General features: G+C 44.7%; 1 protein-coding gene across 2 annotated transcripts in view; it reads right to left on the reverse strand.

Moving 5' to 3' along the window:
• Positions 1 to 6,545: 6,545 nt before the first annotated feature.
• Positions 6,546 to 13,897, reverse strand: part of Plcl2 (phospholipase C like 2) — a 179,072-nt gene continuing 171,720 nt past the window's right edge. For both annotated transcript variants that reach the window (XM_057794697.1, XM_057794696.1), the window contains one exon: positions 6,546 to 7,303. In XM_057794697.1, the coding sequence (XP_057650680.1) occupies positions 7,124 to 7,303 (180 nt within the window). In that variant the 3' untranslated portion in view covers positions 6,546 to 7,123. The remainder of the gene's footprint in view (positions 7,304 to 13,897) is intronic.

Here is a 13,897-nt window from a genome sequence, read left to right on the forward strand (position 1 = left end):
CATATGCCTAAGCGAAATTTCTACAGTGTGATCTCTACTCACACCACCGGTTTCGATTGGTAAGTTTCCCCCTTTCTCCTATGGTTGCTTCCCTCAGCTAAAATTGTGTTTGGACTGACCCCGGGGTCAGTCAGCCCGTGCTAGCACTGCACACTTTGTGCGGTGCATTCGACTGGGGGCCCAGGGTCCCTCTGATTCTTCTTTTTCTTTCTTTCCATTTCTTTTATTTTTTCCCCTTGCCGTAAAAGGCCGCTCGGAATGGCCTCTGGCCTCTCTGGCTTCTGAGTCACCCCAAAAGGATCCAGCCAGGCCATAGCACCCCACCCAGGGGCAGGGGATGCCCTGCCGTGGGTCCCTGTGGTGTTCACACCTATTTGTACCTGCCTATAGGGGGAGACATCCCATTATAGGCCTTGTGGTGTTTCATGGGTTTTCACAATTTGCTGTGAGTAGCAAGCCATCCATGCCTCCCCTTCCCGGGATGGAAGCCTTTTAGAGGCCCCAAAACCACAAGCCTTAATGACCTACCCTCACTCTGCCCGTGTTCCGCCAGCTCCTCTTTTATGGGAGCTTTTTGACTACTGTCTGTCAGTGCACAGGCAAATGGACCCTGCCATGGTTACTGCTGCCAACAAGATTGGTCGGATCCACAAGGTGGCTTTTTTCAATTCCTGCCTTTTGCTCTCCTCTGTGGCTTGTGGCATGGCGGCTCAGCCACAGGGCAGATCACACCTCTAGGTCTCTCTTATTAGGCTTAAAATCACTGTAGCTCAAAAATTATGGCTTTTCCATACATGTGACCGCTGCCATTTTGATTGGGGTCAGGTGACTTCGCCACCATCTTGGCTGAGAGCCAGGTCAGGTGACCAAGTTCCACCATTTTTACTGAGGAATAACACTGGTTCCCCAATGTTAACTCTGTTAACTGAGAGCCAGGTCAGGTGACCAGGTTCTCCCATCTTTACTGAAGTATACCCTGCCTTGTCTCCCGGTTTACTTATGTTTTTTTTCTTTCACTAAATTCCTCTTGATGACTCTGTTGCATGGGTGTTTTGTGCAGTGGCATGCCTTTGGTAGGGCCCACCAAGAGCATCCACTTTCCCCAATTCTTGTTTACTCTGTGTGTGTGTTTATACATGTAACTTAAATGCACCCATGTTTACTATTAAATGTTATAATTGTTCATTACCTCTCATTTCAGACTACAAAAACAATAAGTCTCATGTTTTAAACTGGTATGTACTTTTAAGTCTCTTACAAAAATACTTTGTATTTAATCCAACCCTCATTTAAAATATATTAAGCTATTCTCTACTATTGTTAGTTCTGCCTTTAACCTTCTACTGCAAGCAGTTTTTCTTCTTTTTGTCTTTTTATGAGTGTAAATCTTACCTGTTAAGAGCCAGTACAGTCAAGCTCTGACCCAGTTCTCCAGGCAGATTCTATACTGTAGTTATACCTGATAAATAGCCCTCAACTGCTCAGAGATCTGGAGAATATGACATTTAAATATTTAATTATTAAAAAAACTTTCATAACAAAAAGAGACAGATTGGCTCCTGCAGCAGCACTCTATTTCCTCCAAAGAAGACAAATGGGCACAGAACAAGGTCCATCTGCAATTCGCTTCAACTGCCAACTGACCACTGGGGAAAACTGCCTTTCATTTAAACTGAAGATTTCCAGATGTGGACAGAATCGCTGGAATCGACAGCGTAGCTGATTAGGTCAACATAGGCCTGTCTTCCTACAGATTTCTTAGTCCACAGGATCTTCTGGAGCCTGGCAGGCCCTAAGCTAAACAGCAAAAGTCAAATGCCCCCTCCAGAGACCATGGAGGACCCTGAGTAGTAGCTGTGGGTGCCAACCAAGTAAGTTCTCTGTCATTTTTTAATCAGTAACTCAGGTAAAATTTTATCCTTCTCAAAGATCTCTGATGCAGTTTGACAGCTGAGAGGTTTTTGTCACCAAACAAATTTCAGATCAAATTTCTCTCTCATGATGCCTTTCATAGTCTTAAAAATACTTTTCATCGCGCAAAAATTTCTGACATAAATATGCTGTTTATACAATGTATATGTCTAAAACTTCTGTTTTCACAAACCCAAAGAATTCTTGTGAGTTCCAGGGAGCAGAGTTAAAGGATCCACCTTAAACAGGTCAGATACATCCCCCTCAATTCCCTGGTCTTAATTTTTTTTTCCTTAATTTAACTTTGTCCTCTGTTCTGCCAATACCTCAAACAGGTATAAGAGACACCAGACATTTTCATACCACAAACACTGGACAAGAGCAAAGAGACCAACCATGCCAGGATATGGCCAGCACCCAGCCTTCTCAAGTTTCTCCCAAAGATGACGCCCACAAATAAGCAGGAAGAAGTCTTGGGAATCCACTGACCCAATTTCTTTAACCTGTGGTGCCTAATCTCCCATCTTTTTATTATAAAAAAGAGATGGGAATGTAATTATCTGTTCTGTCCCTTTAAGAGACAAGCCATGCCCACTCCCTTCCTGCTTCTCTCTCTCTTCTCTTTCTGTCTCCCTTTCAGAGAGGCCGATTCTGTCTTTCTTCTCTCTCTCTCTCTCTCTCTCTCTCTCTCTCTCTCTCTCTCTCTCTCTCTGCCTCTCCATTCTTCTCCCCTTTTTCCTTCCCTTCCATAACCACTAAATAAATATCCAACCTCACTCTGCATGGTGTGCCTATCTGTCTGTCTCTCACCCACCGCCCACATGGCTCGTTGCAGGGGATGCCCCCAGGGACCAGCCACCTTCAGAGACCTGCCTCGTGGTCTCATGCACAGTCCCTGCCTAGGACTGACTGCTCTCGGGACCCCCTGCCCACTGCTTGCCCGCTGGTCCTGCAACTTGGGGACCTACAGCAATCTTTAATAATCCATTATACCACCCCCCCCACACACACATACACACAGAGTCTGGTTCCTGGGTCTTGCTGTCTTGATGTGGCAGAGGTAAGCAGATGGGTCTTCATGTCTTCCTTGCCATTACCTAGAAGCCATAGCTAGCCAAAGCAATTTGGACTTGCCATGTCTACACAGGATACAGTTATGTGGAAGATAGATTTACTAGGTGCCATATCTATACAGGATAAACTTATGTGGGTGATGAATTCACTAGGTGTCATGTCTACACAGGACAAACTTACATTGAAGGTGGATTCCCTAGGTGCCACATCTACACAGGATAAACTTACATTGAAGGTGGATTCCCTAGGTGCCATGTCTACACAGGATAAACTTACATTGAAGATGGATTCCCTAGGTGCCACGTCTACACAGGATAAACTTACATTGAAGATGGATTCCCTAGGTGACATATCTACACAGGATAAACTTACATTGAAGGTGGATTCCCTAGGTGACATATCTACACAGGATAAACTTACACTGAAGGTGGATTCCCTAGGTGACATATCTACACAGGATAAACTTATGTGGAAGATATTTGCCTGGTGTGCAGAGGTGACAGAATGCTTAACACATCACACATGCCCCTGAGTTTACTCTGTGGGTAGGACATCACTGTGACAGCTAGAGCCCTTACCCAGGCTTCAGTCACAAATACAATGTGACTTTTTATTTCCATAGGACTGAGCAGGTGCTTGCCATTTTCTGCACATTTTGGCCCTGGTCTTCATTTTCCTGGATCCTAAATAAAGATACCTGTTTGTTCCTGTTGTCCTGGATTACACACTCCCCTAGAAAACAGGAGTAAAATTCTCTCTTTCTCTGTGCATATGTATGTGTGTGTACACACATATGCTCACACACACACAACTCAGTCAATACACTATCAAACCTACAGGGATTTGTACCAAAGGTGACTCACATGGCTGTTCCCCATGAACATATGCTGATGTTGGATGGAAGTCACCCAACATAGTACCCTGATTTTCACTACAATTCCTAAAATCCCAAAGCAGGGGCCTTATTTTTGTCTAGCAGTGGGATGAGTATAGACCTCCACAGGTTTGATGCAGAGTGAGCTAGTAAGACCTTTACAGGACAGAATTGTTCCCAGGAGTCTGTAAATTATATCCTTGATTCTACTTAGTTTGACAAATGTCTTTCATTTCCATTTGAATGAGGACAAGGGAACTGAATTCAGGCACTGCTGACTGAACTGTCCTCACTGACAGGTGGCATGTTCCACAGGACAGAACAGACAAGAGATAGCATTTGCCTTAGGAACCCCTCCTGACACTGTGCCCGCTCTTCCCCAACACTTAGCATATTAAAAACGTAGCTGAAAGAAGCTTGTCTAATTAGCACCAATATGGCCTCAGTGAACACAAAGCTTCCATATCTGCAAAAGGACAAGCCAGCAGTTTCCTCAGCTTCCTGTTGTTTTGCTACAGGGTCTTACAGTTCTGGAGTGCCAGGATCACAGGCACTCGCAGCTTCTGTTCCGTCAATTCGAAAATCACCGGTTCTACACCCGAACAAAGCACAACAAATCACGTCTTACAGTTATTTGATTCGCACACTGTATGATAGCCATTATCACAAATATAGCTACATTCTTTAGAGATGATTTCTAAACTTTTTAACTCACAATTGAATGTTATTTGCTGAGTCGCTAACAAGTCACCCGTTACTTTCTGTTTCCATAAATTATTCTTTATTTTCCACTCATTTTTCTCATCTCTAAGTCAGGAGCCTCAGCCAATGATTGGTGTTTATCTGGTATCATCTGAGAAAGCATTTTCCAATGAGACTCATGCCTGGCCAACGACCAGTGGAAACAGGCATGATTAGAGGGCTCCTGGCTCAACCAGAGCAAAGCAATTCTTCTAAGTGGAAGTGAGAAAGGCCCACAGGTAGGAAGGACTGTGAGATGCTCAGTCAGGCCACCTATTGGTAAGTGAATGACTGAATCTCCGAAAAGAAACCAAGGCCCACCGAATGCTCAGAGCCTCACTCTTCCAGAGGGAAAGGAAGTGTCACTTGTGGGAAGCATCCAGGTTCTTGTCTCTCAAAAGCACCATGAAATTTCATTGGTTTTGAAAATAAAAGGTCAGATTAAAAACTTAACTGGTACAAGTGCCCTTCACTATAAAGGAGAGACAGACTAAGATTGAACTGAGGGATTTGTCATCAGTGACCCCGGAGGAAAGTGTGGCCTAACCCCAGTGTGGCCACTCCTGCTCAGATTGCAGACAGCATGGCACCCTTGGCTAGAGGTTTTATTCAGATCTGCAGGGGAAAGTGTGGAATACTGGAGGCCATGAGCGTACACAGCAGGTGACAATTAGTATTCAGCAGGTTGGCCTACCAGATGAGTAACTCTCTGATGGGGAGCCCCACGTGGAAATGACCGTAGGGTCACTGACTGTAAATGACTGGTTACTTCTGTCTGTAGTTTTCCTCAAGTGCCTGCTATGGGTAATTTTCCCACTGCTTGTGTGTTTATCTCATGCATATATTCCATCTATGGGCACACATAGCTGTGGATGGCCAGGAAGATGATTCCTGCCTTACCTGTAAAATTCTGATGAATAGAAATAGTACTAGGATATTTCATTACTCAATCTGACATAGGGAAGTAATAGTATTCTCAGTCACAAAGACAGATAATTTTAGACTTCAGATAAAATTCAAAGCAAACGGGTTGCCCCTGGAGACGAATACACAAGGACAATTTCCCAGGTGTTTATTGCTGATTCAAGGTCATAACTTTGTCAGCAATGGACTTTCTGCACGTACTCCCAACCTCAAGGCTCACTGTTCTAGTCCTGAATTTCAGTGTCATTCCCTGTCTGGGAACCCTGACTGCAGAGCTACATGCTTACTTTACTCACCATGCCTGGTCAGCGTGACCTCCCCAGCCTGAAGGAAACTGTGGGGTCAGTTTGGCTCTGTTTCTTATTGTTTACTCAAGAAGTGCTGTGTGGCCCCGAAAATGTGATTCATACTTGTCCAGGGGCTTTGCTGCAGGGGAAGTAGGAGAGAATGTGAGAGGGGTGTGTGTGTGTGTGTGTGTGTGTGTGCGCGCGCGCGCGCGCACGCCTGCGTGTGCACATATACTGAAGGGAAGATGTAGCTGAGTGTGCAGAAATCTGAGAGACGCAGAGAGAAGTGCTAGGTAGCTGTCTGTAAAGAGATGTAGCCCTGTGGACAGAGGTTTTCAGAAGTTGAAGTAAAAGAGAAGGTTACCATCAGGAAAGTGTGTTTGTTCCTTTTTTCTTAGGTTACCATCTGAAAGCGTGTTTCCTTATCTACCCTCAGATAGAAAAAGTCTAGCCTTCAAAGAAGAAATTTTTCTAAGTCCTCACTGCTCTGAAGACATGCTTTTGCTACCCAGGATGCAGTCCTGGGAGCTGGACTCCCAAGCTGCAGTAGTGGAGTGTGAGCTTACAGTTTAAATGTCAGACTCTTTCAGACTGTGACGGCCACCCTAAAGGCCAGACAGCGACTTAGGTGACCTAGTTTCAGCAGTCATTTAACAAGTGATTAGCAGCTTGGAAGAGGAATGTTCACAAAGGTAATGGCGCACTAAAAGCATGCACTGCTGTTGGAGAAATATCATAAAAGATATCTTTAATGTGAACACTACATTATACAATGAAAAACCATGTACAAGGTGCCACGTCCACCCAGCTGCCCACGCTGACACAGAACATCTTCAGCCAGGCAGCCTTAGTCCACTGTGCCTTCCTTGTGCTCAGCTCTCCGGCTCTGACACTCTGCTTAGTAGTTATGGCTCAGCAAGCATGCCACCAAGCCCTCCGCAGCCCCAAGACTGGCAAGCACACACAGTAAGACAGCAGATCAGCCTTCTCACTAATAAATATAAACTTAGCAATCCAATCCGCTTCACCTGAGCCAACTGTTTTCACATAGGGATGGTCTGCTCCTTGTGGAACTAGAGCAAACACACTGTTCTTCACAGTGGAACTCAGGGCATTTTGTATACAAACACAGCATGTTTGGGCCAGGGATTGACTTTCTTGTTAACGAGTTTATTTGCCTTCACAAAGGGTGGCTACAGCCATTCACGGCTGCAGCAGACTGCAGTTGGGTGTTCCGGTTGTGCTCTGAAACCCCATAGTCTCCCTAGTGACTGGCCCTAGGGCTGTGGCTGTCCAGTGACAGGGAGGCCCCTTAGTCTCCATTTTCATCACTGGCTTTCTCGGGGATGACTTCCAGGTTCCGGCGTGGCCTCTGGGCCTCAGAGTTTTCAGTGCCTGGTTTGTTCAGTCCACATGAAACAGCTGCATAATGGATCTGCTTCAGATTCTCCAACGTCTCATTCTTAGCATATTTCAAAAGATCCGCTTGTCCCTAGAACAAAACATGCAATTAGACAGCATTAGACAGACATGACCACTGCTGGGCTCTGCAGCACAGACATTCTCTGCAAATACAAGAACTTTTCAGCGCCTTCTACTTAAAACATGGCCACCTCTCTGGGAGCAGACTGCTCTCTGAACTGCTTAAGTCAGCTCTTTCAATGACTGCCAGTCCAATCTTGATTGTTCCTTTTAATGCTTGCTTTAAAACCCTGAAATAAACTGTCCTATAGATGCTCCCCTCCTGGAGGGGTAGCCCCGTTCCTGGGAAGCTGACGACACTTATGTCCTTATGTCACTGTGCCAAGGACAGTCAGTTACCTTTCTCACTCTGTGAGAACACAGATGACAGAAACAACTCAAGAGAAGAAGGCTTTATATATTTATTTTTATTTATTTTGTTTGTTTGTTTTGAGACAGGGCTTCTCTGTAATTTTGGAGTCTGTCCTGGAACTTGCTCTGTAGATCAGGATGGCCTTGAACTCACAGAAATCCACCTGTCTCTGTCTCCCCAGTGCAGGGATTAAAGGCGTGTGCCACCACTGCCAGGCAGAAGGCTTTATTTAGACTCATCGTTTAAGGATAGCGTCCATCATCATGGGGAGGTCATGGTGGTGCAAGAATATGGAACAGCTCCTCACATTGTGTCTGTAGCCAGGAAGCAGAGACTGGAGATCAGGCTGGACCATAAAACCTCAAGCCAGCCCTTCAGTGATCTTTCTCTAGCAAGGTTCCACCTCCTAAGGCCACACAGCGTCAGAACAGTGCCACCGGCTAGGGTGTCCTATGGGGCATTTCACATTCAAACTTTAACTAAAACACCGTGCAAATGCTGGGGTGGAGCTGCCTGCAAAGCCCACAGGAGACCCAACCACACTTAGAGTCATCTCTGTGCTTCCTCACCAGCCTCCTGTCACCAGGGGTAAAAAAGGATTTCTTTTCTTTTCTTTTCTTTTTTTTTTGGTATTTAGTAAACAACTTTATTCCTGATTTTGCTGGAAGTTTTTTATTTTTATTTTAAAAAAAAGAATTTCTACATGAAAAATTGTGCGGCACATGCTCAGACATATTGCGTGATAACGCACACAACTGTAGTACATCAGAACCAGGGCGTGACATTTGCACAGTGTGCCCCTTAGCTGTTTGTTACTTTCTTTCAAGCAGTTAAGCCACACTAGCCCAGGGCTACAAAGATCTCTCCACCTCTCCTCTACCTCCCTTACCCCTGACATCCCTGCTGTGAAATCAGCCTGCAGACTGGCCTTGGAAAGTGCTGAGTGAGCTCAGAGCAGCCCTCACTGAGTCTGCAGTGGACAGGGAAGGGAAGGCCCGCTGCTCTGTGCTCTCAGCCCAGTTTAGCCCTGTATGAAGTCTGACCATTGGCCTGATACACAAGTAACCAACACATGTCAGGAAGAAAACGGGGAGAGACTGGCACAGTTGGTCTAAAATCCGGGCCGATGGGGGCCTGTGTAGTTTGCCTACCTCCTCACTTGGCTCTGGGGGCTGGGCTGCCATGTGCACCTTGGGTATAGAGGACTACTCTTCTGTCTTCATTCCCATAGCATAAGACCCCTCCACTGTAACACCAAAAGTGTCTGTGCACTGCTAAGACGCAGTCCCCGTGAGACGGCAGAGCCGCCACAGTGCTCCCCACGGTGACCAACAAGTCAACATCTACTGCCTGCCACCGATAGCTTTCCCTATTTGTGTTTTTGCGCTGAATGACGCACCCTTGTCTGGACAGGCCATGGTTTACTTATCCACTATCCACTCACCTACCAAAGACATCTGGGCTACTTCCACATTCTGGCAATTATTTTTTAAAATCTACTATAAATGTCTTTGGGCATAATTTTTCAAGACATTTTAATAAATGCCAAGGAGTGTGACAGCTTTATCATGTTAGTTAGACATGCACAGTTTCTTACAACGCCATCACACTGTTTTCCCAGGCACCATTCTCTATCCGGCCAGTAGTGGACCAAGTCCTGCCGCTCTGCCTCCCAGCCAGCATTTGGTGCTGCCTAATAAGAATGTCTTGGCAACTCACTGTCTCAATTTTGAATTTATAATAACACAATTTTGAACACTGTTTCATTCATCTTCTGGATACTGTTTTTGGCCACTCGTCTTCAGGCTGTCTGAAAGCCAGACCTGAGCCCTAATGGCCGACCTGTGAGAACGCCACCTATTTGGAAATCACTGTTTTATCTGATGGCAAGGATTTTCTTCCTTTGACACTGTCTTTCACAGAGCAGTTTTAGTTATGACGAGATCAGTGTCTACGGTGGCAAGTCTACGGCGGCTATCACTGTCACACGCAAGACTACCACACTTGCCCGCTGTCTCTTTAGCATTAGTTCTGGGTTCCCCTTCAGACCCATCGTCCCTGTGCCCCAAGTAAGTTTTCATATGTGACATTAGGTCGCTTCAGAATTAATTACTGAGAAGAGTCTTTGCCTTGTTTACTGAGGCGCCTCTGCTCAGTCAATTGGGCTCCTTGAAGTTGTCTGCAGCTCTGCTAATACCACGGTGTCTTAGTTACTATAAAATTTCAGCAGACCTCGAAGTCAGGTAGTTTCAATGCCCCCACCCCAACTTCAATAATATTACTATAGTTTTTTTTTCCCCTTAAATGTTGCATTTCCGGGCTCTTCTCAGTGTTGACATGCAGTTTGGAATCAGCTTGTTGGTATATGCAAAATAAGGGGCTGGGATTTTGGTTGGAATTGTAATGAATCTACAAGTCCAGTTGAACAGCATCAAGCGCTTGCCAACACGGAGTCACATCTATGGACGCTATGACGACTAATTTTGGATGTGACTTGACTACATCTGGAACTCAACTCTTAGATCATTTGAAACAGGAAGACCCACAATAAATCTGGGCCACAGCTTCTAGTAGCAGCCCATAGAAAAGGACACGGAAGGACTTCACTTTTTGCTGCTTGCCCTCACACTCGTTCACCTATCCTGTTGTGGAGGAGTTACTTCACTAACAGGAGAGCTGACTCTTTGGCATTCTATCACAGTCCGAAGGCCAGCATCTCTCCGGGAATCCTCTGGAACTCCTGAGCCAGATTGGGACTGCTGAGATTTCCAGCCTTGGGGATCCCTGCCAGGGTCCACTGTTGGATTAGCCAGACTGATGTAGCCAGACTGCTGCTGTAGCCTAATGAATCCTTTCTAGTTTGTGTATATCCATCCTGTCTGTCCTGCTCCTCTAGAGAGCCCTGCAAATAGAAAAATGAAATACCTCTGCACTGTTTAGTCCTTTTGGATTTTTTGGCCAGCATTTTTATAGTTTTCCTCATGTTAGTTTAATATAATTTTTCTAAATTGATACTTAAAGATTTTACTTATGTGTGTGCTAATGTGCTTTTTAATTCAATTCCCCTTCTTTGTTGGTGTAGAAGAAGTGGTTTTTGTATAGTAACTGCATGCTGCAACTTCGAAAAAACATTGACTTTACAGTCTGTGACAGTCAGCTGTCAGCTAAAAACACTGACTTTACAGTCTGTGACAGTCAGCTGTCAGCTAAAAACACTGACTTTACAGTCTGTGACAGTCAGCTAAAACACTGACTTTACAGTCTGTGACAGTCAGCTGTCAGCTAAAACACTGACTTTACAGTCTGTGACAGTCAGCTTCAGCTGTCAGTTTCACACATCTGGGAACAAGAGAGAGCCACAACTGAGGAAATGTCCCCGTCAGATTGGCCTATGGCATGTGTAGGGCATTTTCTTGACTGCTAATTGATGCAGCAGGTCCCAAACCACGGTGAGTGTCTCCACCAGAAGAATGGTCGTAGGCTTTGTAGGAAAGCAAGCTGAACAAGCCAGGGAGCAGTTTCGGTTCCTGCCTCCATCTCCTGCCCGGGCTTCCCCCATGACAGGCTGTGACCTGTAACCTCAAATAAACCCTTCTTCCCCAGAGCTGCTTTTGATCATAGTGTTTAGCATGTCTTACTTTTCTACTGCTGTGATAAAACATCAAAACAAAAGCAATTTAGGAAGGAGAGGAGTTATTTAAATTTTTTGTTTGTTTGTTTTGGATTTTTAAGACAGGGTTTCTCTGTAGCTTTGGTGCCTGTCCTGGAACTAGCTCTTGTAGACCAGGCTGCCTTGAACTCATATTCACCTGTCTCTGCCTCCCAAGTGCTGGGATTAAAGGTGTGTGCCACCACCGCCTGGCTTTGTTTAATCTTACAGTTTATAGTTTATCATCCAGGGAAGTCAGAGCAGGAACCCAGAAGCAGGAGTTGATGCAGAGGCCATGGAGGAGTGCTGCTTACTGGCTTGTTCCCAATGGCTTGCCGAGCCTGTGTTCATATAAGCATCCAGGACCACTTGCCCAAGAGTAAAGCAACAAACGATGAGCTGGGCTCCCCACATCAATCACCAATCAAGAAAATGCACCAAACACACTTTAATTGACCTGAAAACCCAAAGCCGAGCAATGCACAATTTTTATGAATTTCACTTTCGAAAACAATGCTCTTTAAAATTAGTATGCATAAAATGACTCCATTCTGGAACTTCTATAAATTGACCCTTTTAAAACAAAAAAAGGATTTATATGTTGTTACAATAGTCATAATAATCGTATTTACCTGAAATCTCTACCAAAAACTTTCTTCCTATGTGAGTTTGTCATTTTTAGGTTTTTTCTTTTTTTTTTGATGTTGGTTTTGGGTTTGTTGTTGTTGTTTATTTTGTTTGTTTAAGTAGGCAGGCTTGAAAATTTTCTAAGCATAAATAGCAGGTCAATTTAAGTATTATGGGTCAAATCAGTAACATATATTAAAATGCTAAGATTAATTCACTCAAAAAAAAATGCACCGAAGGCTGTGCACAGGTCAAACTGGTGGGCATTTCTCAACTGAAGCTCCCTATTCTGAGATGACTCTAGTCTGTGTCTAGCTGAAATCAAAACTAACCAGTGCATCTCAGCAACATAAAACAGATCAGAACACAGTTCAAGGAATTTTTACTTATTAATTCTTTCAGATATTGTATATAAACAATCATCTCACCATTGAACAAAACAAGTTTTTTTTATTCCTTCTCTATCTGCGCCCTTTATCTTACTGCATTAGCTGGAATTTCTGATTCAGTGCTGAAAGCTGGTGAAGTAATGGTGTTGCTGAGGTTCTTACACGAAACATTTAGTATGTGAGCTGCAGGCGTCTGCAAATATCCTAGCGGTGTTGACGCACCTCCTCCCCCACTCTACTGTGTATGGACGCTATGAGTGGGTGCTGGGATCCATGTAATCATCTGCATCCACTGCTATGGCTGCATTTTCCTTCTTAGCCCAATGTGCTGTTACACGAATTAATGTGTGTGTTAATGTTAATTAAATATCCAGTGTAGATCCCTAATATTCCAACTGCATATTTCAATACATATGACACAAGGTTTTACATTTTCCCCTACACCGTTGAGAACATCAGGTCATACTTAGGGTTTTGTCGTTGGTTTGAGTATCAGGGTGATAGTCTTACAGCGTGAGTCTGGAAGAATGCACTTCTTAAGAAACTGGTCCATTCCCTGTATGTCACCAAGTTTGTGGACACAGAGTGCTTTACGATCTTCCCTTGATAATCTCTGAATGCCCATAGGATATGAAACTCTTTTATTTTATCCACTAGTAATTGTTGTCATATCTTTTCCCCACTCAGCCTAGCTAGAGGTTTATTGATTTTTTTATGTTTATTAAACAGATTTTTGTCTTGTTAATTTTTTAAAACTTATTTATGTTTTCAACACTATTGATTACTACTTGAATATTACTTTTGTTAATGAAAATTAGTTGGTATTCAGTGAAAATGTCTAGCTGTAATACCCTCTAGGGCTTAACATGTTCCAAACTGAGCTCTGGACCCCGTGTTTCTCTGCACAAGCTTCCCTTCATTAGAGCAACCCCATTCCTAACGTCCCTGACACAATGACCCTGGTGTTGCCACTGGCTCCTCCATCACTTCAGCCATTGCACCTGCAAGGAGCAGCTTCTGCCTGGGCTTTCAGATCAAGTTCTTCAGCTTCGTGCCAGCCTCACTCGCACCGCGGCGCTCTAAGTTACCGTCATCTTTCTCTGACTCCATTGTCAGCATGACCAGGTCATAACACATCTTCTCTTTCTTCGCTTACAACCCTTTAGTGAGTTTTGCTTGGAGTGAGGATCACCGTCCTTGTGTGTGTCTGAGTCCTACCCCACTGCTGGCATTTTACCCCACATCTCCTGCCTCGCTCACCTGGCTCTCACTGTTCTAGGCTACTGAAGCCAGCAGGTCCCCTCCACGTGGGCCTTCCATGTGCAGAATGAACCAGCGCCTCCTTCAGGTCACAACACTGTACGTCCTTCCAGAACTGAACTGTCACTCCTGCCCACAGCCCTCCGGGCCCTTTCCTGAGGAGCTTTCCATACTCGCAACCACCTGAGGTGCTTTTGGGCTGGGGCTTTGGGAGTGTGCGGACCCCTGAGCCTAGGGCATTAGCAGTTACTTGGTAAGGGGTCAGTGAGGACAGCTGAATGAATGCACAGCAAAGATATGCAGTTTCTTCTCTAGAACATTCAGTTC

The sequence above is a fragment of the Chionomys nivalis genome, chromosome 19 (genome assembly GCF_950005125.1).
Source record: "Chionomys nivalis chromosome 19, mChiNiv1.1, whole genome shotgun sequence".
In the NCBI taxonomy this organism is placed as follows: Eukaryota; Metazoa; Chordata; class Mammalia; order Rodentia; family Cricetidae; genus Chionomys; species Chionomys nivalis.